The sequence below is a fragment of the Armigeres subalbatus genome, chromosome 2 (assembly GCF_024139115.2).
Source record: "Armigeres subalbatus isolate Guangzhou_Male chromosome 2, GZ_Asu_2, whole genome shotgun sequence".
Classification (NCBI taxonomy): Eukaryota; Metazoa; Arthropoda; class Insecta; order Diptera; family Culicidae; genus Armigeres; species Armigeres subalbatus.
This window is the reverse complement of record NC_085140.1, coordinates 95,842,802-95,868,889: the sequence shown is the minus strand read 5'-3', so window position 1 is coordinate 95,868,889 and position 26,088 is coordinate 95,842,802. Positions and strand designations below refer to the sequence as shown.

Genomic DNA, 26,088 nt, shown 5'->3' with positions numbered 1-26,088 from the left:
GTTACGCATAGGGATGGGGGTAGTTCTAAATTTTGTTACAGATTGTTACGAGGGGGTGGGGGGTTCTTAAAAACAACATTTTTCGCGTTACGTAATATTTGAACAGACCCTTAATTATATTATTAAATTATTTTTTATAAATAAATGTATACATATCTACATGAAAAAAAGAAAGATATTTTAAAAGAGCCTTAGGCCGTTACAAATATTTAATTTTGTCCTATTGGTCTCCGGAAGGTCAAAGGGGGGGGGGGATAATCTTATATATAAAAATGAAATGGTCTGTGTTCGTATCCGCATAACGTGGAAACGGCTGGATGGATTTTCTCCATTTCTTCAGCAGATATGTTGGTTATCGTTTCCGACGGGTTTATATGTTATTTTCTTATGTGAAAATCATATGTAAAGTTGAGTAAATCGTGAAAAACTAGAATTGTATGCAAATTTCCCATGGGAAGTTCACAGCGCGCATTTTCGCCTACTATGCAGGACAACGTCTGCCGGGTCGACTAGTAGAAACTAAATATTGAAAAAACAACCTCGGATTTGTTAAAAATGTTTTGAAAATTCTCAAAATTATCCGAATTTTATTTTGTTGCTCCCGGGGGTCTCAAAAAAATATTGGTGGGGACAGGTGGGGACAGAATTAACAGTTTTTAAATATTTTTAAGGCCGATACAATACATTACATTGTATACACAAAAATTCAGTTCCGATAAAATTATCAATTTTTATTACAATTTATTTATTGTAATAAAATATTTATATGACGAAAATATTTAAATAGCAAAAGCAATGTGAATTTGTCGAAATGATTTTTTGTTTAATGTGTGAATATCGACACTGTACGGTATCTTGCAACGATGAGCAAACGTGCACTCCCTCGGCGTAGATATCAGCCGGCAAAGAAATGTCAAAATCAAGTCAAATACAAACATCAAAAGAAATTTTAATTCTGTAGAACACAACAGACACGATATTTTCCGCTTTTCTGGCTTTTCTGTGGTTTTCATACGGATTTTCCTGTGTAATTCACATTCGCCATCGATTTTCTAGTGAATAATTGATGACTGTGGCTGGTAGTTATTCCCGCTTGTGAAAACAGTCCACAACAATGAGTGCCAAGAAAGAGCCAGAGACGGTCGGTTTCTGGTTGCCGAACCAGTGCAGCACCGCCCCAAAGATGGATATTCTGACGCCGCACAAGCTGGCTGTGGTATTTTTGATCCAGGAATATTTGTCGTTGAAAAAGCCGGCAGAGAAAGCTCCGAAGCCGGACTTTACGGCCCGCGACCGGCGAAAGTTCTGCCTCCTACTGCTCAAACTGATTCAGTACCCAGACATGGCGTACAAAGACTTGTATGGGTTGCTCACCTCGCCGCAGTACGGAATCCATCGGGCCCATTTGGAGGAGTTTGAGAAGCTGATGAGGATGTTGAAGACCGTTGGAATCGAGGTTAGTATATGTGATAACCTAATTAATCGATGGGAAATTTCATGCTTAATGAATTGCACATATCTTTATGGGCGGACCGTGATCAGAAACTTCTCATACATTTTCAGATTCTGTTTGATTTGTACACCGTAATAGAAAAACTAACTACGGACAATGCAAATAGTTACCAGATTGGAATTGTTGGACTTTATTTGCGTCGTGTTTTCGTCACGCTGGACAAGATGAATTTCCCGGAATTTATGGCTCTTTATCGGAATGCAGTTGCCTATTACGAAAAAGGCGTGAGGGCAGTGCAGATTTCTAGCAGTGCGTTCTCAAATAGTGAAAGTTTCATGAAACTGGAAGCTCAAGCAGTTTACAAGGATCGGAATTCGAGTTCCAAGTGGTCCACGAAGCAAGCAGAGCTGTTTGTTGCGCAGCAAAGTACGCTGCTACAGAGCAATGAGATGGATGCTCTGCAACCCAAGGAAATGCAAACAAGACTGAACGAGATCGTCCATGACCATCCGTTGTATTCGCAAGCATACTTCCTTAGTTATTTGAACAGTACCCGTGTAAGGGATTTCTTCAATGCCGTCGATGCCCTTCATCGTTCGTTCGATAGGAGTACATTGAACTCGATGGCTCTAGCTCAGGACAGCAAGGAATATCAGTACTCCGCGTTGAACTTGGCAATTCTTCATGCGCAGTTTAATCATAACGAGGAAGCTCTTGCAAGCCTTCGAGAGTGTATTATGCTTGCCCAGGAGAATAGCGATAAAATCTGTCTGCAGTTAGCGCATGCCTGGCTTTGTCTTCTAGATTCCAGCAAACCTCATTTCTCCGAGAAAAATATAGCCAATAAGGAACTGATCACGTTGGTACATTCTATTTCGCTAGGAATCCAATCATTGGTCAAATCATCTGCTGCAACGGGATACACTCCGGCCAAATTGTTTGAAGTACTTCTTAAAAGTGACATCCTCAATTGTCAAACATCTATGATAGATCTGATCGCCAACGGAATATCGGAGCGTGCTGCCCTCTGGGCCATGTACGGCAAAAATGAAGTATCTTCGCTTTGCTCGCAGTTGTTGCTAAATTCAGACCTGAAATCTTTGGGAAAAACGTATAATGGAGAAGGAATCTGCCAGAGCCTTTGCTCCTTGATTATCTGGTTGGCCCTTCAAGGCGAGTTTCATCTTGCACTGATCGTATTAAAACATACTAGAGGGAGATTCCCTCGATATCCATTGTCCAGATCATGGATGATCGTGGATCACTACATCAGTTCGATGCAGGCAATCTTTCGAGGAGAGTGGACTGATGCCAGTAATGCTTGCTACCAACTGTATACCTTAGATAAGCACTTGTCTCTGCTACAGCGGGCACGTTTAGCATTAGCTCGTCTGAACGTAAATTCTGCTGATCTGCTGCTCCGTAAGCTGTTGAATGATGAGACTATTGAGCCGCTAACCCGTACTAGGGCTCTTATCTTGAATGCCCACCTCCTTACTATATCCACAGCTACGACCAAAATGGAGGTTGTCAACGTTCTAAATGAAGCCCTCGCCATTGCCAACAAAAATTACTTGGATTACGAAAAAGCGATCATCGAAATGCACTTCACGCACATTCTGCTGACAATGAAGCTGCCACACCAAGCCCTCAAATCAATCCGCACATGTCTGGAGAACATCCTCGCCAATGGTGGCATCTATGATAGGGCAAAAGTGCTGTTCCTTTTCGTAAAATGTATTCTGGCGGTAGAGCAGACACCGGCGAACAAGCTTGCAAAAATAGGCAAATGTCTACCCATGCTGGAGCAAGCGGTTCAACATTTCCAGAAGTTGGAATGCTACGTCAAGGTGAAGGATGTCTACATATTTCTGGCCACGTTCTACAATGAAATGGACATGCACGAGGAACGCAACAAGTACGCCTACAAGTTTCGGCAAGTCGAGGAGCAGTACCCGACTGCACGTGAGTATTTGGGACTGTTTTTCTAATATAATGTACAAAAATGATTTCCTTACAAGAACTGGGTCAGAGGTTATTTAGTCCGAACACACCATTTTTCTTTTTTTTTTTGCTCACCTTGGGCGAAACGCGAACACTCGTCACTCCATACTTGTGGCCTAACAGCGGTGAGAATGGTTCTTCGCAGAATCCGTTACCGGCTACCCAACGCCAGACGCGCACCGTCTTGTCACTGAAAATGAGAAATAAATATTTACTTAAATAGAGTTTAAATGTGACAAAAATGGGATTGATTCATACTGAACGGGACTAAGAGCCTCCTAGTCCGCTCTTTAATGAAATACACATGAAAACTTAATGATTTGCTTTTTTAACCCGCTAATGTGGTATTTTAAGTGCCTGTTTACTGCCACGGCAAGTGGACACCAAAGGCCTGCAACTGCATCGTTAACTCTGAAGCCAAAACTAGGCTCAATGAAAACAAGTTTTGAAACTGTACAGGATCACTCCCTTTGACACATTCCAGTGATCTCCCCACAAATATTTCTCATTTCTCTGGTTTGGGTTCGATTATTTGTCGATTGCGTGACTTTGTTTGCACGATTACAACGTTGCTTTACATCTAACAGTTAGTTTGAACCCTAGTATCTTTTGATATATTGTTTGACAACAGGATTCCAATCATTTAGTATAAGTTACTTACTTCGTAACTGGTGGAGTTCACACTACAAACTGTAAAGCAGAGCTGTGGGAACAACACTTTTTGATTTTTGGCCTCTGAGATCAGTTGTTGACGGCTTACTGGGTGAACGAGCCCGGATTTCTAGTTAAGCAAACCATCTTTGGTTGAATACCTCTAACCACTTAGAGAATGTGGTGCTCCAAAAAAACTTGCTTTCATTTCATTATGACATCTACCTACATTTTCTTTAAGTTTTTCTGACACATGTACATTTTTACTAAAGCTGGATCTGTAAAGCAGAGCTGTGGGAACAACACTTTTTGATTTTTGGCCTCTGAGATCAGTTGTTGACGGCTTACTGGGTGAACGAGCCCGGATTTCTGGTTAAGCAAACCATCTTTGGTTGAATACCTACATATTGTGAAACCAGTTAGAGAATGTGGTGCTCCAAAAAAAACTTGCTTTCATTTCATTCTGCCATCTACCTACATTTTCTTTAAGTTTTTCTGACACATGTACATTTTTACTAAAGCTGGACCGCTGGAAGCTGGATATCGAGTTCTGAATGGCATCACTTTTCAGCATGCGAAGATGCAGAAGGGTTTTATTCTGATACACATAGTAGGGGAACTGGGGGTAGGACGCCCACGTTAAGGAAAATGCCATTTTTATCAATGAAAACCACCATTTCAGCCAGTTTTCATCAGCGCATACTGAAGAACAGCATATCTGCGACTGACTACCGATAACAGATATCCAATTGTCCATTTTATTGCACAGAAATTTGATTTTTAAAAAGCACCCGAAAAAAATGATTTTGAAACCATGCGGGGTGAGATGCGCCAGTGGATGGGTTAAAACGCGCATGTGCTTATCGTACTGATTTTCATTTTAATTGCCTACATTAAGGCAATTAACCGAATGTTTCAGCTGTTTCGGTCATACGAAATGAGCATGGGCGTAATGCCCCACACCGACCTCAGAAGTTTGAAGGCCCATAAAATCGTTTTAAAACCATTTTTGACGACGATTTCGTGTGGAACATAAAGAACACGAGTAAGCAGCATGGCTCATGGCTCAATTATTAATTTATCAATGTATAACAGCGACAGAAAGACTAAATTCCACCGAGCTAGAATTGCATCAAAACACGCAAAAATCGTTTTTCGAGTTTTCATGTATAACTAGAGAAAAATCATGAAATATATGTATCCAATGGCAATATTTTTCATTGCTTTATCGTATAGACTATTGAAAATAATCAAAATGGGAATATTTAACCTTATTCAGGGGTGGCGCGTTTTAACCCCTATGGGCGTGCTACCCCTACTTCCCCTACACACACTCGGCATCAATCGCATCAATGGATTACGCAATGTTTGCGCTTTGGTTCCTGCCAGCTGATTCGGCTAGTGGTTGAAGTTATCTCCAGAATGTTCAATTTGAGAGGTTTACTTGGAACTGGAAGCAATGGAATTCTATATAATAAAAATGAATTGGTCTGTGTTCGTATCCGCATAACGGTTGGATGGATTTTCCTCATTTCTTCAGCAGTTACGTTCGTTAGTTTCCGACGGGTTTATATGATATTTCATCAGTCTAAAATCATTAGTTAAGTTGAGTAGGTAAATCGTGAAAAAATAAAATTCTCAGGTACTTATTCAAAAGGACGTATGTGATTTCGTAAACAAAGATGTAAACGTCGATTTGTCCAAGCTGATAGCCCTCCCACGAAAACCATCACCATAGACAGATAGGAGGAGGCTTCGGCTACCTGTTGGTGGTGTTGGTTTGCGTGGGAGTGCAATCAGATTGGACAAATCGACGTTTGAATCTTTGTTTACAAAATCACATACGTCCTTTTGAATAAGTACCCGAGAATTAAGGTTCGTAAGAAAATTTTGCATAGCCATTTCACTACGCGCATTTTTGCCTACTATGCAGGACAACGTCTGCTGGGCCAATTAGTATTCAATGAAAAGAACATTTCGAATTTTGTGCTGTCCTGTCTTCTACAGAGTTTTTTGGTACTGTAATATCTTGATTTTTTGTCATTTTATATGATGTGTAGAGAAGAAAATTTCTCGCTTAACTTTTCAAAAGGACCTAAGTAACATTTTTTCCATGAATTAATTTGAATTGAACAACATGAAAGCTATTGATTTCTGTATTCAAATTAATTCAAGAAAAATATTTTACTTAGGTCCTTCTGAAAAGTTAAGCGAGAAATGTACAGTCAACTTTCGGTCGTTGAGCTAAACTCGTAGCCCATCTAGTGAAAGACTTTCGTTAGTTGGGCTGAGATTTCATCTGTCAAATCAGCAAATACAATAGAAATTCAGAGCTGCCAACTGCGAAAAAGAAAAAAAAACTGCCGTTGATGTCATAATTTGACGTCCACCTTCGTTTTAAGTGGGCTACAGCCCAACTAACGGGCGCCCAAGTGAAATTTGACTGTATTTCAAATGCAATGCGTGGCACGTATGTACTCTTGCACTTATTAGATTACTGCAGAATTACTGTCCATTTTTCTTGAATAACCAGCGCACCACAGTCCAAAATATAGGTTTTTTGTACTTATCACGTTTATAAAACTTCTGATTACAACGATATAAAAAAAAGAAAAACAAAGTTTGTGAAAAAAAAGACAGGGAAAAAAGTCAGAATACATATTCATATTAATCAAACCAATTATGTCATTATGTATGATACTGCGTGGTACAACTTTGTTGTACGAGAAAGGTAAAAAGTTAGCGAGTACTTCATAGAATAATCTATTTTTAGTTTTTGATATCATTTGCACATCGGGAGCGATTCCTGCTTTGGATATGGCCCTCCAAAGGACTCATTCAAGAAGCAATAAACTTTATTTATTTGTTTTATTTTATTGATGTATAAGGAGGCCAGGGGCCAAGTTACCAAGATATTATAAAATCATTTTTTTGCCAAGAAAATCGTTTTGGTATTACCGCGGTTAGCTTATTAGCTAGGACAATTCCTGTTAACATGATGCTAATATCGTGCTAGTATTGTCGGACAGTGCATTGTCCGCTACAACTCATGTGTAAACGAGCCATTAGCTTTAGTCTACAGCTCGCTGCCGGATTTTATTCCCAACGTTACCAATGGGGCCGATATTTCAATTTTCCATAACGAGATCCCGTGAATTTCGCCCCTTTGAAATCACATGGGAGCGAAATCCGTTGGCAAGCTTCCCAATATGTATACGAGCCGTTAAATACACAAAGACCAAAATGCGACAGAAAATTTTCGAGGTTTGAGGCTCGATTTTGTTTAGTTAGATTCATCAATTTTTATATTCTTTTCGTAAATATTTTTATTCATTCCGTGGTTTTTTGTAGTGAATGATTTCAATTTTTTCAGAATTGTTCAAGAAGAAGGAGGATTCGTAATGTTTTGAAAAGAATCAAATAATTCAAAAATATATGGTAAAGCGATATAATAAAACCCAGATTAATCCACCAACAGTGAGATTTTGGCCCTTCCTTAGTTATGGAAATATTCTTAGACTCCTGTTATTGCCCAGGGAAGTCTAAACAATTTCCAATCCGAAAATTGTCTAGACTGGCACCGGGGATCGAACCCAGCCACCCTCAGCATGGTCTTGCTTTGTAGCCGCGCGTCTTACCGCACGGCTAAGGAGGGCCCTGTTAAACCTCTATAAAAAGCTGCATGTATCCGCAAGTAGGCTCCGCCAAAGCGACCGTGTGCCGCTCAAAGCGCACAAGCCCAAGTCCTGGTGTTAGGTGGGACGCTAAACAGCCCTGACACGACAGCCCTCCGACAAGACAGGAGGTTTGCGCAGGCCCATTAAGCCGCCTTTAAAAACAACCATTACGAACGACATAGAAGATAATACGACTCGATACAATCGGCAACGACCTAGGCGACGAATAAAGGATTTGCCGCCGACTAACACCAATTGCAAGAGAGTTCGTGGGGCAGTACCAGGCGGGATTTATGGGTGAACGCTCTACCACAGACCAGGTGTTCGCCATACGTCAGGTATTGCTAAAATGCCGCGAATACAACGTGCCCACACATCATCTGGACCTGAAGACCTGGACGATGCTCGTGGAGGACCAACGCGCACTGGGAGTTTTCGAAAGGAAAGTGTTGCGTACCATCTATGGTGGGGTGCAGATGGCGGACGGTACGTGGAGGAGGCGAATGAACCACGAGTTGCATCAGCTGTTGGGAGAACCATCCATCGTTCACACCGCGAAAATCGGAAGACTGCGGTGGGCCGGGCACGTAGCCAGAATGTCGGACAGTAATCCGGTGAAAATGGTTCTCGACAACGATCCAATGGGAACAAGAAGGCAAGATGCACAGCGGGCAAGGTGGATTGATCAGGTGGAGGACGATTTGCGGACCCTCCGCAGACTGCGTGGTTGGCGAAGTACAGCCATGGACCGAGCTGAATGGAGAAGACTTTTATGTGCAGCACAGGCCACTCCGGCCTTAGTCTGTTAATAAATAAATAAATAACTCAAAAGATTAAAAAAACGCATCACAAAAGGGCCACCATAATGGCAACTCACACCAAAAATAGATCTTTTCTTGCAGATCTTTTCTTCTGAACTCTAGCACTAATCAACCGTCTAAGACGAATTAAGTACTCTCCATTTAATTCCACCAGTTAATTTTAGTTATCTTTGCAGATACGTATTTCGACCACAACTGTGTGGTCGTCTTCAGTGTCTCGTACTTGACTCGACGGGGTCGCTAGCACTAATGGTTTTTGAGTTATCGATTTATGTCGTGAAATTTGACGAATCCGACCATTGCACAGTGTTGCTTTTTGCCGATTTCGTGCGCTTTAGCATCGTTTCTGTTTATTGTGTGTTGGTTGTTTTTCGCTGTAGTTTGTTCGGAGAAGACGTTAGATATGAAAAGTGCCATTTAATGAGAAAATCTGAAAAATGATTAATCCACCTAAAAGTGAGATAAAAATTTTGCTTAACAATCGAAACCAAATAGGAGCTTAGTGTCTCCTTTGCCAATGAGACCCCATACCTATGACTTATATAGTACGAGATATGTGACATTTTCTGTGGAAGGTACCTGAAATCAGTTTCTTGAAAATAACTTTTTTTCTATGTTTCAGGTATCTTTATCACCTTCTACAAAGTTGTTTGGCTAACAAAAATACACGTTTTTGTAGATCATTGCGAAGCTCTATCTCTTAAAATTGAAAAGTTATTTGAGAAAATGGTTTTTTTAGGAGTGTTTTAGAATCGTGTAACTTGTTCCGGCGCAAAATGGCGCACACAACTTTTTAGTACACGAAACTGCTGTATGTCTACTCTTATCCCGTGGTTGAAGCTTGTGTTTACACGAAATTACACGTGAGTTATATAGATTTCAAATGTCCCAAATGTCTGCTCTACGTGTACACTAAGTTTATGTACATGCTATTATAAGATTTAAATAAAAGTTAACCTTTGATAGATGGCCAATAGGCCAACAGTATATTGCAACACGATGAACTGTGTGTATATTCGTGTGTATGTGAGTATGTATGAACATTTTATAGACCCATTTTTTTGGAATTTAGCAATGAACCATTTTCCAAAATTTTCAAATTTTCAATTTATAAAAAAAAACTGATATCTTCCACAGAGAATGTCACATATCTCGTACACTAGCCGTTCGATAACTGCAAAATGTTTACTTTTCAGTTAACGAATGCCGTTCGATAACTGCAACGCATTCTAGACTTCAAACGGTTGTCAATCGACGTCAGATGCAATAAAAGTGCATATAAATGTGCAGCATAATGCAGCTGTCATTGAGTCTGACATCAGTTTGAAGTTTAGCGGTCCGATAACTGCAAAACTGTTGCAACTATCGAATTGCAGTTAAAAAAAGCATTGCAGTTAAATGACTTGCAGTTATTTATTATCCAACAATTTTCATATTTTGACCATATTTTATAACCAGTTTTAATCAAGGAAAGTAAAATAACAACATTGCCAATGACAACAACATTATCCTCTCTTGTAAATATTGGGACAAACTCAACTCGCAATAAGCGTTTGTCCCAAACTGCAACAGAATAGGACAATGATCGCCTGCCACGCATTTTGAGAAGTAGTCGGTTTCCGATGATGTTTTTGGTTAAATTAGTATCAGTTATCATAGATTAGACATAGACTTAACCGTCTGTTGACATGATTTGTTAACTTCTGAAATATACAAGTTATCGCAGTTTGAAAAGTTCACAACAATTATCTCTCCATGTTTGTTGCAAATAAAATGGAACGCAACAATGTCTTTATCCTCTGCCTGCAGATGGGGACAAAGAGTTATCGCTATTCTCTTTTGTCGCTTGTTTTTTGCATTTTTCAGCGACAATTACATTCCTTGGTTTTAATGCACAAAAAAAAAAATTGAAATTCAATACACTCTGTGATACAGACCCCATTCGATTTTGGCAACACAAATTTTTGTTTAATTTTTTTCAATTTTTGATATTGCTTATATTGCCGTTCTACGACAACGGACCAGATCTTTACTGTACGGCAAATCCTTCAAAAATGCCGTGAATACCAGGTCCCAACGCATCATCTATTCATTGATTTCAAGGCGGCATACGACAGTATAGACCGCGTAGAGCTATGGAAAATTATGCAAATCAGAAAGAATCGTTTTAGTAAATTTCGAAAAAAAATGTTCTAGGGAATTCCTAGAAGAATTTCCGAATGGTTCCCAAAAGCAATTTCCGAAGATATTTCTTTGAATTAATTTCTGAAGAGATTCCCGAAAAAAATCAAAAGCAATGGAGAATGTTGTGACGGAATTATTGAGGAAAATGTCCAAGAACTTCTTCCTAAAGTTAGCAAAGAATTTTCAAAGGATTACCCGTAGAAATTCCCAAGGAATTGTTTAAGGTAGTTCTGAAAGTATTCATATGAGAATTTCAGGAAAAGTTGTCAAAGAACATGCTAAGGAATCCCTAGAGGAATTTCTATAAAATTTCCAACGTTTTTTTTTCTTAAAAAAATCCGACGGAAGTCCTAAAATAATCCTACGTATTAATTTCCGAAGAAATCCCTAAGCAAACTTTTAATGACTCGAAGGAATCTGTAAATGAATTACTGAAGGAATTTTAGAGGAATTCTATAATATTTTCCGTCGTTATTTCAAAAAAAAATTGCGTGTGATTTTCGGAGGGTATATCCGAAAGAATTTCTAAGGGAATTACGAAAGAATTCCTAAAGGATTTTATGAAGCAATTCCTAAAGCAATTTCCTAAGGAATTCCTGGACGAATCTTCAAAGGAATCTATGGAGGAAATTGCGAATAAATTACTTGGAAAAATTCCAAAGGAATTCTTGAGGATTCCTAGTTATTATATAAAAAAAAACAGTATGCATTTTCTCTGAAATTCTATTAGGATTTACTTCGTAACTTCCTTTGAGAATTCCTTCGGAAATTCCATCATAAAATCCTTCAAAAATACCTTTATCGATTCCTCTAGAAATTCGCTAGGAAAGTATTTAACTTTCAAAAAATCTTTTAGAAGTTCCTTTAGGAATTATTTTCGAAAATCAATTCAAGTTCTCCCTTCAAAAGTTTATTTAAAAATTCCTACACTAAACCCAACACAAATTTCTTTAAAAACGCCTCCAAAAATTTGTTTGGGAACTCCTCCATAATTTTATTTCTTAAATAATAAAAAAATACTGCCCGGAATTCATTCGGATATTCCTCCATGGACTTCTTTAAAAGATTATTCGTAAAACCTCCGAGATTTCCTTCGGATACTTCTCCAGATTTTTTTGCGGTAGATCTTCCAGGAGATCCTTTGTAATTTATTAAAAATGAAGCTGTTTCCGATGTATAGTTACTTATTAAATTATCGAAAAAAAAAATCCAAAGATAAGCAACAAACAAACAAATACTTTAGGAAAAATGAAGACATTTTCGAAGAAATTCCTACAGGAAGTTCCGGAATAATTCCCGAAAAATGTTATAAAGGAATTGCTGGAACAAGTTCCGAAGAAATTCCTTAGGCAAATTTTGAATGCATTCCTTATGGAAATCTAGAATAACTTTTTCCAGTGATTCATGAAATAAATGCCGAAACAATTTCAAAAGGAAGAATTTCCGAAGGAATTCTCAAAAAATTCCAAAGAAATTCTGAAAAGAACGGATGGATTTTTTTAAGGAATTCCTTTGGATGTGAAAAATTATTTTTTTATTGCGATTAGTCACCGGCGTGGCAAAATTATGATCGGCGGCGTGCCGACCCAAAATCGTCGGCGGCGGCGGCGCGAGTAAAACCACCGGCGGCGGCGGCGTGGCGCGGCGGCGCACAGGTCTAAAGAAATATAGATTAGACTCCGAAAACGACGAATTTTTCTTTTTAAATCCGGGTAAAACATTTTTTAGTTTAAACGTTTAGATTTCAAAATTCGTGTAAAAAAGGGTCATATAGTGTGTCTAGCGTCACAAAAAGTGAATAAATGTTGAAGTTTTGGCAACATCAATGTTCCGAACGTGTTCCCAAAATCGAATGGGGTCTGTACTAGCGTTGTCACGCTGTAAATGTTACAATTCTCGCTTAACTTTTCAAAAGGACCTAACTAACATTTTTTTCATGACTTAATTTGAATATTGCAATCAACAGATCATTATGAAAGCTTTTGGTTGCAGTGCTCAAATTAAATCATGAAAAATGTAACTTAGGTAATTCTGAAAAGTTAAGCGAGAATTCGAGCAATGCACTATAAAAGGAAGTTGTAGCAAAAACATTGCGCAGAGAGTCCACCATACCAAATATTTTTTAATGGATCCTGTGATATGAATTATTGACCAATGAACTTTGACTAAACCATGGACGATATCTTTCGCACTTGATTTGAAAGTTCATGACAATGTTCAGGTTTTCGTTCAAATTGGTTTATTTCAGGGTCGACGGTATACTATCACCGGCAATTTTTGTTGTCCAAAAGGTAGTCCACCGAATAAATCATGTTCGATTAGTGCCATCCATAAGGCTAATAAAGTTATTTCATATTCGTGGCATCAATAATGCACGTACAGGGCACCACAGGGGCAAGCATTTATAAACAAATCATCGCTGACATCAAGCTTTATCGCCCTATAATCTTATGGAACGGTGTGACAGCATATTAAAGCGACAAGGGACATTATTGTAATCCATCCAATAAAGCACCTATACACAATCCATCAACGGTTCCGCTGGTGATGGGTTTAAAAATAGAACCAAATGTAGATAGCAGATTAATATCGATCCTTCACGTTTATGTTAAACTCAACACTACACCTTTCGGGAGCTAGTGAGAAGCAATTATTCGCGGTAGAATGGATGTACCCACAGTATCACCGGTTCTGAATGGTATTTGATTTTCTCGGTATGGGATCTGCGGCAGGTGAAAAACGAAAGGAAAAGTGTCTGAACAAATCGATTGGATATGATGGTAGGATTGAATTGGTCGGTGAGGGTTCTCTGCATTATAGATGATAATGTTCCCGTGATAGCAGCAAGCTAATCCATATTTTATACATTTAGGCATATGTGACCTTGTAACTAGTGGTATTACCTTGACCCTGTGGCCAGTAACGAATTCCCAAAAAAGTCGACAGACGTGACATCGCTATTATGCACGCATAGCTTTTGCAATATCTTCGTTCTGGAACCACTCATTCTGATAGGCTTGTTCAAATTCACTGATCGCGCACGAGCACTTTGGTAGATTCAAAATTTCTGCAGACCACAATGACGTGTTGCGCATGAAAATCAACGATACTCTCAGTCTTATCACGATAGCAAGCAACTATTGATAACAGCACATCAGGTTCAAAACCAAACAGTTCGGTCTCGCAATTGCATTAACAAGATGAAATGAGTCAGCTGCATTAACGTACCGATGTCGCTATAGGACAAACGAGCAATACGCTACGGTTCAGGTGATAAACATTTATTAGTAGCTATCGTATGCAGTTGTGAACCCGGTTTGACTAATCTAACGAAACACGACTGTTCTCGTCCCAAGACAAGGGCCGAACTGCAGCAAAAAATCTACATGACATCACATCCACGATGAGAGACATTGCATATCAAACGCAATAAGTGTGGCACTGTCGTACTACATAGAAGAAACCACAATCATACGGTAATTGCCAGTAGTATTATACACCTATACAAAAATTAACGATAATACTTATAGACTTTTGTCATAAACTATATATATGCAGTGTCTGGGAGTACCACAAGCAGCAGTACACGTTATGGATATTTATGACGTCGGCATTGAAGGGGGAGAATCGAAAACATCTGTGCTGGGTATGCATCACATGGTCATTATGGCAGACACAATTGGTATTGAACAAAACTCAGAGCGAATTAATAAGATTAATTACCCAGACTTTCGCTACAACATGTCTTTGCGGCGATGCATTCAAATTATGTACTTAATATAGGACCATAACACAAAAATTAAATAAGTACAATATAGATAAATGGCGCCAATAGACAGTTGATTTGTCATAAGACGAGTTTGTTCTATTCCATTTAATTCCACTAATTTGTTGTACCTTTGACAGATACATATTATGCTGTGGTTTAAGATTGCAAATGTCATTAATGTTTGCGTGACCAATATTTAGTTAGCTTGGCGCTACAACATGATGCATAATAAGCAGCAGCTAAGTTAGATTGTTGTTGAAAATACTACTAGCGTTCTGGTATTTCTGCTTCTACTCAATAAACAAAGTACACCTGTTGACCGTTGGTAACCTAGTAACCATTTCTGTTTACAATTTTTCATGCTACTACCTGGCTGTTACAGATGTTGTATATAGGTGTGCAAATGTATGAGTGTCATATGACACACCCCCTTGCACGTGGTTTTGAAGAACATGCGCTGTAATGTGAGCGGGTCAATTTAATATACACACGCAATGTTCTGCCTGTTATATCCGGTGAGAAGTCTTACTTCCGTTTCACATCAGAGTTATATTTCTGATTGGTAGGTACATGATTTTATTTTTGAGAAACATTTGCAATACTCCACCCAAAATGATTCAATACCTTCATTGACTTAACATAAGCTTAACATACCCCCAATTTGGCCATTCTCCGCAGGGTTCGAAATGCATCTTTATGTCTATATGATCGTACCCGTCGGATCAATGGAGACAATTTTGTTTACCGGAATTTTGTCCGACATTCTAGTTCCGTATCTGGTTGAAAGTTTGAGTGGAGTAGGCGATGTGTACGATTGTGTCTCTCATCGATGTTATTGCATTGTGCCTTGCAACAAAATTACAACTCTCGTGAAATTTGTTTAGGCTTTCATAGATGTGTAAAATTTATCCGCTGCTAAAATAGCACGTGCTATCAAAGCATTGACCGCCAGAATCCACCACGTGGCGGCCAAATGTTTCAAAAATATCAAAGCAGCTTTTTCTGAAGGTATGTTTTTTTAGGCGACGCGTTTATTTTTCGTTGCAACTAAAAATAAGTGGAGGATTAGATATTTTTATGACCGTTTAAACAATATTGTACCGCTCATAAAAAATCTACTCCTCCGCTTATTTTTTAGTCGGAACGTAAAATAAGCGCCAGAGCTACTTTGATATTTTTGAAAATTTGGCCGCCACGTTGTGGATTCTGATGGTGAATGCCTTGAAAGCACGTGCTTTTTGTACTGCGGATAATTTTTGCACATCTATAAGAGCCTTGGAAAATGATCACGTAAATTTGGTTCTATACTATTCCCCAGAAAACAGAATATATAGATGTGCATGATTTCATATTCTTGTTTTCTTACAAACATCATCGCAAGACCATACATAAAATAATTTGTCTTGATGAGTTGGATGTGCAAGGGCCATTGTGGCACTATAGTTTCAAATCCAAAGTACCTTTTGGCATAATGACCATAACCCAAATAGCAAAATTGTTGCAAATTCAGTTGCTGCGACTTAATTGCAACTGAATCTGGTCGTATAGATGTTGCAGTGATCTATTTGAAGCGACAAAGACAAAGACAAAATTTTTGGTAGAATTTTTTTTTCGAAAAAAAAAATTCAGAAAACCCCCCCCCCAGACCAATTTTCTGGCTACGCCACTGATTTGAAGCATAGGTGCTGCTCGGAAAGGTGCCCGCCAGAGTAAACGACGTGCGATGCGAAGCGACGCGACGTGCGATGCGAAGCGACGCGACTCACGGAAAAGTATAACAATTATTATCAATGAACCGTCACGGTGCATCGCATGGTCACGGCTATTCTGGCTTAGCCAAAACAGAAAAAATAATCTTATTTTGAAGCCTTGATTGAGTAAACAAATAGGGCCCCACGCATTTGCCCGGAATAAGGCAATTAAGTCGATGATTCCTTCTTTTAAAACGCGCATTTCCCTGAATAGGGCAAATAAGTCTATAATGTTTGTGTGCTACGCACGCGTTTGTCCAAAATAAGGCACATATAAAAATTAGCAAATAAATTCCTTCTTGAAAGGCACGAATTTGCACGAAATAAGGTTAACGAAGGATTTCCTCTTTTAAAATACGCATTTGCTCGGAAAAAAGGCAAATGAGTGATACATTCTTTTGACTCACACATTTTCCTAAAATACGCCTTCTTGCATATCACCCGTTTACCCGGAGTAGGAACTTTTGAAATATGAATTTACCCACAATAATAAAAATCCACATCATTGGATAAAATTAAATCAAATTTACAAATACTGCCTTTACACGCATAACTGTCTTATGTAAATAGTAATCCCATCAAAGATGGGCTAAATATACGTATGATGGCAGCATAGGAGAATCCACATAAAGGTTACTATAGGCATTTGCCATCATAATTGAACGCTTCTAGAAAAGCACACACATTGCTCAAACTTACTTTTTACAGCAAGACTAATAGCCTATTCAGATTACGCCATTAATGACATGATAATTGGCGTTTCAGGGTAAATACGCTTTATGATGTCATTATTTACGTAATATTCCATACATTTTGCGCTGTCAAAAGATACCCTCTAAAAAGAATTTATTACGAACAATTATTACGAGAGAGCTTCCGTTCTAACTGGAATGCAGGGAGAAATTCAACAAAACAAAACTGACAAGCGTCACGCTCTCTTTACCAGAGAGAAAATTCTCTCTGTTTTCATTTCGTTTCGTAGTTGACAGTCATGCTCTTTCTGTCGCACCAGGGTCGAATGCATGTTAGATGGAAATCTCGCTTAACTTTTCAAAAGGACCTAAGTAACATTTTTTCATGAATTAATTTGAATAGCGCAATCAAAAGCTTTCATGTTGTTCTGTTGATTGCGCTATTCAAATTAATTCATGAAAAAAATGTTACTTAGGACCTTTTGAAAAGTTAAGCGAGAAATCTTCTGAGCGCTGAAGAATAACTCGGATTGTGATGGTTTTGTGGAAAGCATTTCATATGATGAAAAATAATGATGATAATTATTTATTCTCCACTTATTCAACATGAATTGTTTAAAAAACAGATGCTCTCTAGAATTAACATGAAGTATTTAACTTAAACCTAGATTTAATAGAACAAATCGAATAAATTTTCAAAGTTCAAGGGCCGTAGGAATGGTTGTAAAACGAATATATTTCATGAATAAACATGATTTCATAAATTGTTTCAATTCTGCTCCTTGAATGGCTTAATATACTTTGGATTTCAACATTTTTCACGTGGGACAACTGTACGATTTGAATGGGTTTATACATATAATTTATACATATTCATCCAACATCCAGTTTAAATTATATCACATTGACACGATTCGATTTTGTTAGAAGCTGTATCATTGATTGTCGAGTAGAACGCAATGGTTCAGTTTCCATTTTTGAAAAAAAAAATAAATTGCTGAGTTGCCCTTCATACATGGAGATACTGGTGGAAATGCATTTTAGTTCGATAATATTTCTTGAAAATTGGTCCAATCGTCTTTTTTTTATTTATTTGTGAGAATTCCCAAAAGTATCTAAATTTTTCTATCAAATCTCCGTTCGATCATAGTACAGAATCAAAATATTTTTAAACTTAAACATAAATTGAGGAATAGTCTGATTCCCCGAAGAACGGCACACCCAACTAATGAATGTAGCTTCGCTCATTATCCTTAATGAGAGCTTCAAATATTCTTCGAAAATCCCTTTTCATATTTTTTTTAATATTTTTTTTCGTAGAAACTTTGTTCAGAAAAAAAAAGTTCGATTGTCGCCACGGTCGCCACACAAATGCTTGATTTCGCAAATTAAATTTTAAAACTCTCCTTGAATTCAACCCTGTATTAGCGTGCAAATGAGGAAGCATGGAAACGTCAAGATATATTATCTTGCTGCAGTCTGAACACCTCGTAATAATTGGATACCCTCTCACTTAACAAAGTCATAAATAGCCCAATCTGAATAGGCTATAAAAGCTGCGCCGCACAGCGAAACCATGGACCATACAGTCACTCTCAAAATTGAGCGTACACCATGGATTACATGAATATATTCGAAAATTCCAAAGGAAATTTAATTGTTGGCTCGGATGTTTTTAATGCATTTCAATATTCATCCCTTCTTTCAATGTATGCGTACATAAAATGGTTGAAATTTTTTCTCTGAAGTTCATTTATTTGAGAATAATCTCAAAATACGCCTATTAGATGTGACAAAATTGAGCGTACAGTGATTTTTTTTCTATAAAATTTCTTATTATAAACACGATTAATGTATTTTAATATTGTTTTTTCATGATTATATTTATAATAATAAACATCCGCTACTTAAACATTCAATGTTTTGAAATTAAACCATGTTTTGGTCAAAATGGCGAACAAGTGAGAGGTATAAACATTGCTATTTAACAATTCAATGCTGCTGGGCAAAATAGATGCTTTAAGATATGGATTTCACCGGCATCGTGTCTTATATATGATAGATATTCGAAATCGAGCGAGACATACGATTAATTTGGGAAAAATCAGTCGGTAAATGATGAAAACAGATGTAATAAGAATAATATAATAAGAATTTTATAGAAAAAAATTTGCTGTACGCTCAATTTTGTCACATCTAATAGGCGTATTTTGAGATTATTTTCAAATAAATGAACTTTAGAGAAAAAATTTCAACCATTTTATGTACGCATACATTGAAAGAAGGGATGAATATTGATGAATATGCATTAAAAACAACCGAGCCAACAATTTAATTTCCTTTTGAATTTTCGAATATATTCATCTAATCCATGATGTACGCTCAATTTTGAGAGTGACTGTATTCTAATACTCAATAGTTTAAGTTAGGAGACTAAGGACAACTCTTTGTATAACATAATATTTTATTTCAGATTGAACTGTACTTCTTTGTAGTTTTTGACGTAGTATACGTCCTTCGGGAAAACATAGGGGGTCATTCTGCAGAATCAAATTTGAGACCGTCACGATAAGTGATCAGAAAGTATGGGCTAATAACACAGCCATCTTCCAACCGATTTTGATGATTTTTATATCAATCGATCGACAAACTCTTTAAGGTTTTGCACTACTATTAAAAACAACTGAATAAAGGTGCAAAACTATTGAAAACTAGTCGACCCGGCAGACGTTGCATAGTAGGCGAAAATGCTTATGTGAAATTTCCAAATCCTGATTTTAGTTTTTCACGATTTGCACAACCTTACTCGGATTTTTCTTATGAGGAAGTATCATATCATAAACCCGTCGGAAACGGTAACGAACATATTTGCCGAAGGAATGAAGAAAATCCATCCAGCCGTTTTCAAGTTATGCGGATACGAACACAGACCATTTCATCGTACAGAATCGTACGTACCTTGGTCTCCGCAAGATGCTCCGATCGAATCGCTAATCACGCAGTCTGCAGAGGGCCCGCAAATCGTCTTCCACTTGATCGATCCGCCTTGTTCGCTGCACAGCTCGCCTTTTTGTTCCGTCGGATCGTCGCGAGAATCATTTTCACCGGATTACTATCTGACATTCTGGCTACGTGCCAGACCCACCGCAGTCGTCCGATTGTCGCGGGTGAACGATGGATGGTTCTCCCAGCAGCTGATTGATGCACTTCGTGGTTCATTCGCCTGCTCCGCGTACCGTCCGCCATTTGCACCCTAACATATGTAGGTGGTACGCAGCATCTTCCTTTTGAAAACTCCAAGTGCGCGTTGGTCCTCCACGAGCATCCTCCAGGTCTCATGTCCGTAGAGAGCTACCGATCGGGTCATTTGCCTAGAGGGTCGTTCTTCGGGTAATTTCAAGCCTAAAGTCTATTATGCCTAACGGGATATACCCATCCGAACAATGCTCGTGGAGGATCATTAGCATTAGCATTGGGGGCAGCATAGACTATGTCCAAGGGCTTGACGATTCCTCCCCAGGTCATCTGCGAATTGTGGTGCCTGCCAAGGATGTAGTGAGGTTTGACAGTGGGCTATGTTAAACTTCTTTAAAAAAAGCCACTCAAAGCGCACACGCCCAAGTCCTGGTGTTAGGTGGGACGCTAAACAGACCTGACACAACGGCCCTCCGACGAGACAGGAAGTTTGCGCAGGCTCAATAAGCCCCCTTTAAAAACGACCATTACGAACGACATAGAAGATAATACAACTCGATACAATCGGCAACGACCTAGGCGACGAATAAAGAATCACGATTGAACATGGAAGTGCAAGTCGCTAGGCTTCGCAGGTTGCTACAGGATAATCTACGATGAATTACATCCCCGCCACTTCGACGCCGTAGCGCTGCAGTAAATCTGATGGACATGACAGAAAGTGTGGAAAAGCGGGCATCGAGCGGCTACCCTCTACTAAAGCTGTGGCACCACCAACAAGATGGTTTTGAGCAAGAAGCCGTTTCTTCAACTATAGCATCATCGACGTGCACTGCGGGACGTCAAAATCGTCATCGGCAATATGAACGCTCAGGTAGGAAGGGAGGAAATGTGTAGACCGGTCATCGGATCAGATAGTCTTCATACTGCTTCGAACGACAACGGCCAACGATGCATAAACTTTTCAGACTCCAGCGGAATAGTAGTCCGAAGCCCTTTCTTCCTCCGCAAGAATATCCACAAGGCCACATGGAAATCACCTAATCAAGAAACGGAAAACCAAATCGACCACGTTCTAATCGACGGTAAATTCTTCTCCGACATCTCGAACGTACGCACTTACCGCAGTGCGAATAATGAATCCGACCACCACCTCGTTGCAGTATGTCTGCACTCAAAACTCTCGACGGTGTACAACACGCGTCGGAGTCGTCTGCCACGGCTAAACATTGGGCGGCTACAAGACGGTGGACAAGTCCAATACTACGCGCAGCAGCTGGAAGTGGCACGCGCAGCATTTCTTGAAGATGGCTAGAGAGATATTCGATCCGCCATTGGAAGCACGGCAACCCCTGCACTAGGTACGGTTCCCTCCGATCAAAGAAACGACTGGTATAACGGCGAATGTGAGCAGTTAGTTGAGGAGAAGAAAACAGCATGGGCGAGATTGCTGCAACACTGCACGAGGCCGAACGTCGACCGGACGAGAGAGCAGTAGAGTGCCTTCAAGCAAAAGATATTTTAGTTACTAGATAAAGATTGTCGCTACGGTTCCCTTTGTTTTGCTGTCCGGAACATGTTGGGTACCAAGCTGTAAGTTGCGAATCCAGAAGAACTCCCAAATCTTTCACGCAATGCACTCGGTTAATGGTCGTGTCGAGAAGAGAGTAACTAAAGCGGATCGGCTCCTTCTTTCGTGAAAAAGTAATTACCGAACATTTCGCCGGATTGACCACAAGTCGGTTCAGAGTACACCAGTTGGCAAACACAGTGATCTGGTTTTGGAGGGATTGGCAATCGGCTATTGAGCAGATGCGAAGAAATATCTTCAGATCGTCCGCAAAGGATAATCGTGGTTCATCGATTACATGGTGAACATCGTTAAAGTAAAGCAGGAGAATTAAAGGCCCCAAGTGGCTGCCCTGCGGTATACCAGACGAAGCGCGGAAACTATCTGAGCGACAATCGCCTAAAGCAACCACAAGCTGGCGCCCGGTCAGATATGATCGAAACCAATCGAGAAGATTTGCACCGACTCCAAGTCTGTCAAGCTTGGCGATTGCAATTGTATGGTTCAGCTTATCGAATGCTGCAGAAAGATCCGTGTAAATCACGTCCGTTTGAGTGCGTGCAATCTTGCTATCCGTGACGTACGACGTTAGGCACAACAAGTTAGTAGTTGTTGAACGGCCAGCTGTAAAACCATGTTGGTCAGCGCAAAGATATTGTTTACAGTGGGCATTCAGCGGGTCCATGACAACCAGTTCAAAAAGCTTCGCTATTGCACTAAGCGATGTGATACCCCGATAATTGTTCACATCACATTGCTCCCCTTTTTGTAGACCGGTAACATATCTGCAGTCTTCCAGCAAGATGGGAATGTGCCGCTGGATAGAGAGAGTTGGATTAACTGGAGAAGGGGTTCCAGCAGACAGGTAATATTCTTTTTGAGAATCATCGATGGAACACCGTCAGGACCAGGCTTAGATGATGTCTTAAGCTTAGACATCGCTATTGAGATGGCTTCAACATTCACCTCGATATCACCGAGCGATTGATTAGCTAATGGGACGTTGCTGGCAGCGGTGGTCGCGACATCAAACATCAACAGGTAGTTGTTCGTCTTCAAACACACTGGCGAATTTAGCTGAGAACAGGTTGCATATACCTTGTTGGGTGCTTGCAGATTCACTATTGAATACCATGGACGATGGAAATCCAGTCTCTTTGCGCTGTTCATTTACGTAGCTCCAAAAGGACTTTGGGTGATATCTTAGTCGTCGTTGTATCCCTCTGCTAGCGTAGGAAATGATAACGACTGATCCGCTCCGTTGTTGAGTCTGACAGTGGAATTTGAGTGGCAACGTACGGTGTTTCGTGTAACTTCTGAGTGCAGCTTTCTTGTACACCATGATGTGAGAAAAAGTTTCTGCAGCAGAATTATTGTCTACTGGATCAAGAAAGTGATCCCAATCCATATTTGATAGCACTTCAGTAATACTGCGATGGTCCGCCCTATGGAAATCGTACGACACCACGGCTGGGGGATTGAAGAAATCACGCATAACATTATCTTCGACGGCAATCACTAGAGGGCGGTGATGAGCAACATCTTAACTAAGGGTGCAGGAGCCAAACAGATGGAAGGTGCCGTGGTACGACCACTCACGAAGCAGAGGTCCAGAGAGCGATTATTCTCGTTAACCTCGCCATTGATTTGAGATAGCGTTGCGATACTGTAGTTATCCAGAAATTTACCGGCACCTGCGTGGAACGTGGAGCTTTCAAGATTCGGACGGAAGAAGCCGCTGTGAATAGGAGTCCATGTAATGCTCGTAAAGTTGAAGTCGCCAAAAATCACAACCTCATCACAAGGCGCGGCCACATCTGAAGCACAAGATACAAATCGGCGTGTCAATGAGATCCAAGTCGCAAGTCCGATCCGGAGGGATGTACACAGCACAGTGGAATAGTTGCCTGTCACCAAGCTGAATGAACTGAACAACCCATACTTGCTCAACGGTGTTCCCGTTCTCAACCGTCAGAACCGTTCTCAACCATTTTTGCTTTCAAGCTGGAGTTAACTGCAACAAGTACGCCACCTCCGGTAGTTTTCCTGCTATTCTCCCTGTTGCGATCACAGCGAAAAACTTCGTAGCCGGCTCCAAAAACGTAGCTCGAAATAGTTCGAGAATCAAGCCAGGTTTCAGTAAAGCCAGGAACCGTTCTTATGTGTAGGGACATAAACGGGAACCTTCTTACGAACAAGCGTAAGGTGCTCCGAAGGTGACGGCAGCAAACGAAGAGCAGCTGAATGGCGATGTTGCAGACAACGGTGGCGATATGGAAATGAACCAAGGAGCTCGAGCGCAGGACATGCGACTTCCGGCTCCGAATCTTCAGGAAATCCAGGAGGAAATCGGCCGGCTCATTCATCTACGAAAAGGGCGATAAGCTGGATTGTAGCAACTACCGCGCAATCTTATTGCTGAACGCCGCCGTACTCTCCCAAATTTTATGCCGCCGACTAACACCAATTGCAAGAGAGTTTGGGGCAGTGGGGCAGTACCAGGCGGGATCTATGGGTGAGCGCTCTACCACAGATCAGGTGTTCGTCGTACGTCAGGTATTGCTCGAATACAACGTGCGCACACATCATCTATTTATCGACTTCAAAGCCGCATATGATACAATCGATCGGGACCAGCTATGGCAGCTTATGCACGAAAACGAATTTCCGGATAAACTGATGCGGTTGATCAAGGCGACGATGGATCGGGTGATATGCATAGTTCGAGTTTTAGGGGCATTCTCGAATCCCTTCGAAACGCGCAGAGGGCTTCGGCAAAGTGATGGTCTTTCGTGCCTGCTATTCAACATCGCTTTGGAGTAATACGAAGGGCAGGGATTTACACGAGTGGTACGATTTTCACGAAGTCCGTCCAGTTATTTGGTGTCGCCGACGACATTGATATTATGGCACGTAACTTTGAGAGGATGGAGGAAGCCTACATCAGACTGAAAAGCAAAGCTATACGGATTGAACTAGTCATCAACACGTCGAAGGCGAAGTACATGATAGGAAGAGGCTCATCAGAAGTCAATGTAAGCCACACACCACGAGTGTCTATCGGTGATGACGAAATCGAGGTGTTTGAAGAATTCGTGTACTTGGGCTCATTGATGACCTCCGATAACGATACCAGCAGAGAAATTCGGAGACGCATAGTGGCTGGAAATCGTACGTACTTTGGATGCTACGAGACGCTCCGATCGAATAGAGTTCGCCGCCGCACCAAACTGACTATCTACAAAACGCTTATTAGACCGGTAGTTCTCTACGAACACGAGACCTGGACGATGCTCGTGGAGGACCAAAGCGCACTGGGAGATTTCGAAAGGAAAGTGTTGCGTACCATCTATGGTGGGTTGCATCGGATGTTGGGAGAACCCTCCATCGTTCACACCACGAAAATCGGAAGACTGCGGAGGGCCGGGCACGTAGCCAGAATGTCGGACAGTAATCCGGTAAAAATGGTTCTCGACAACGATCCGACGGGAACAAGAAGGCGAGGTGCACAGCGGGCAAGGTGGATCGATCAGGTGGAGGACGATTTGCGGACCCTCTGCAGACTGCGTGGTTGGCGAAGTGCAGCCATGGACCGAGCTGAATGGAGAAGCACAGGCCACTCCGGGCGTCTGGCAAATGATTTCTTTTTGATTTCAAATGATTTCAGCGACTAATCGGATTCCAGTCAGCTTCCTCAGCAGATCAATCTTCCTAGTGGAACCACTATGCTCGTGCGTATCGCGCAGATTGTCCCAAGCTTCTTTTGCAGTTTTGGCGTTTCGCACTAGCCCATAGCTTCCCAAGGTTGGGGGATCGCGACCCCCTTTCATAAGATTTACACAGGCTGGGGGGTCGCGACCCACTACTTTGGGAAACTATGCACTAGCCCATAGATTTTGGGATCAATGCTCAAACAATTCATAATTCTTCACTATAACTATGAACATCTATCAAGTGGTTTCCTTATCAAATTCTGGGTCCAAGGGTAAGGTTAAAAAAAAAATATTTTGGGGCTGCAGTTAGCCTTGCGAGCAAAGGCCTAGGATTGCCAATCTTAAGATGCAATTGATTTGATGCTCCGTCTGGTCTAGGATGTTTTGGGGGGGTTGGAAACATTCTTGACTCCCTAGGCATAGTGTATCTATTGTATGCCCAAAATAGATATTTGTTTATTATTAATTGTTTATTTGATACATGCAATGGCGGGCATAGAAGAGCTTCTAATTAATAACTGAGGGAGTGCTAATAGAATACCTATTTGAAAAGCAGGCCAAGTACTAGTTGGAATGTAGAGCCATATAAGAAGATTGTGTAAGCCTAA

General features: G+C 40.3%; 2 protein-coding genes across 2 annotated transcripts in view; one reads left to right on the top strand and one right to left on the bottom strand.

Moving 5' to 3' along the window:
• LOC134210175 (WD repeat, SAM and U-box domain-containing protein 1-like) overlaps positions 1-14,140 on the bottom strand; it is a 67,414-nt gene extending 53,274 nt beyond the window's left edge. Inside the window, exons 1-2 of the mRNA XM_062686197.1 lie at positions 13,694-14,140; positions 3,533-3,647 (exon numbers count right to left, since the gene is read on the bottom strand). Coding sequence (XP_062542181.1) covers positions 3,533-3,647; positions 13,694-13,797 — 219 coding nt within the window. The 5' untranslated portion in view covers positions 13,798-14,140. The remainder of the gene's footprint in view (positions 1-3,532; positions 3,648-13,693) is intronic.
• On the top strand, positions 894-3,565 carry LOC134210173 (anaphase-promoting complex subunit 5). Its single transcript, XM_062686195.1, has 2 exons — positions 894-1,456; positions 1,564-3,565. Exons 1-2 carry the CDS (start codon positions 1,115-1,117, stop codon positions 3,442-3,444), a joined length of 2,223 nt encoding a protein of 740 aa, XP_062542179.1. The 5' UTR covers positions 894-1,114; the 3' UTR covers positions 3,445-3,565.
• Positions 14,141-26,088: the final 11,948 nt, after the last annotated feature.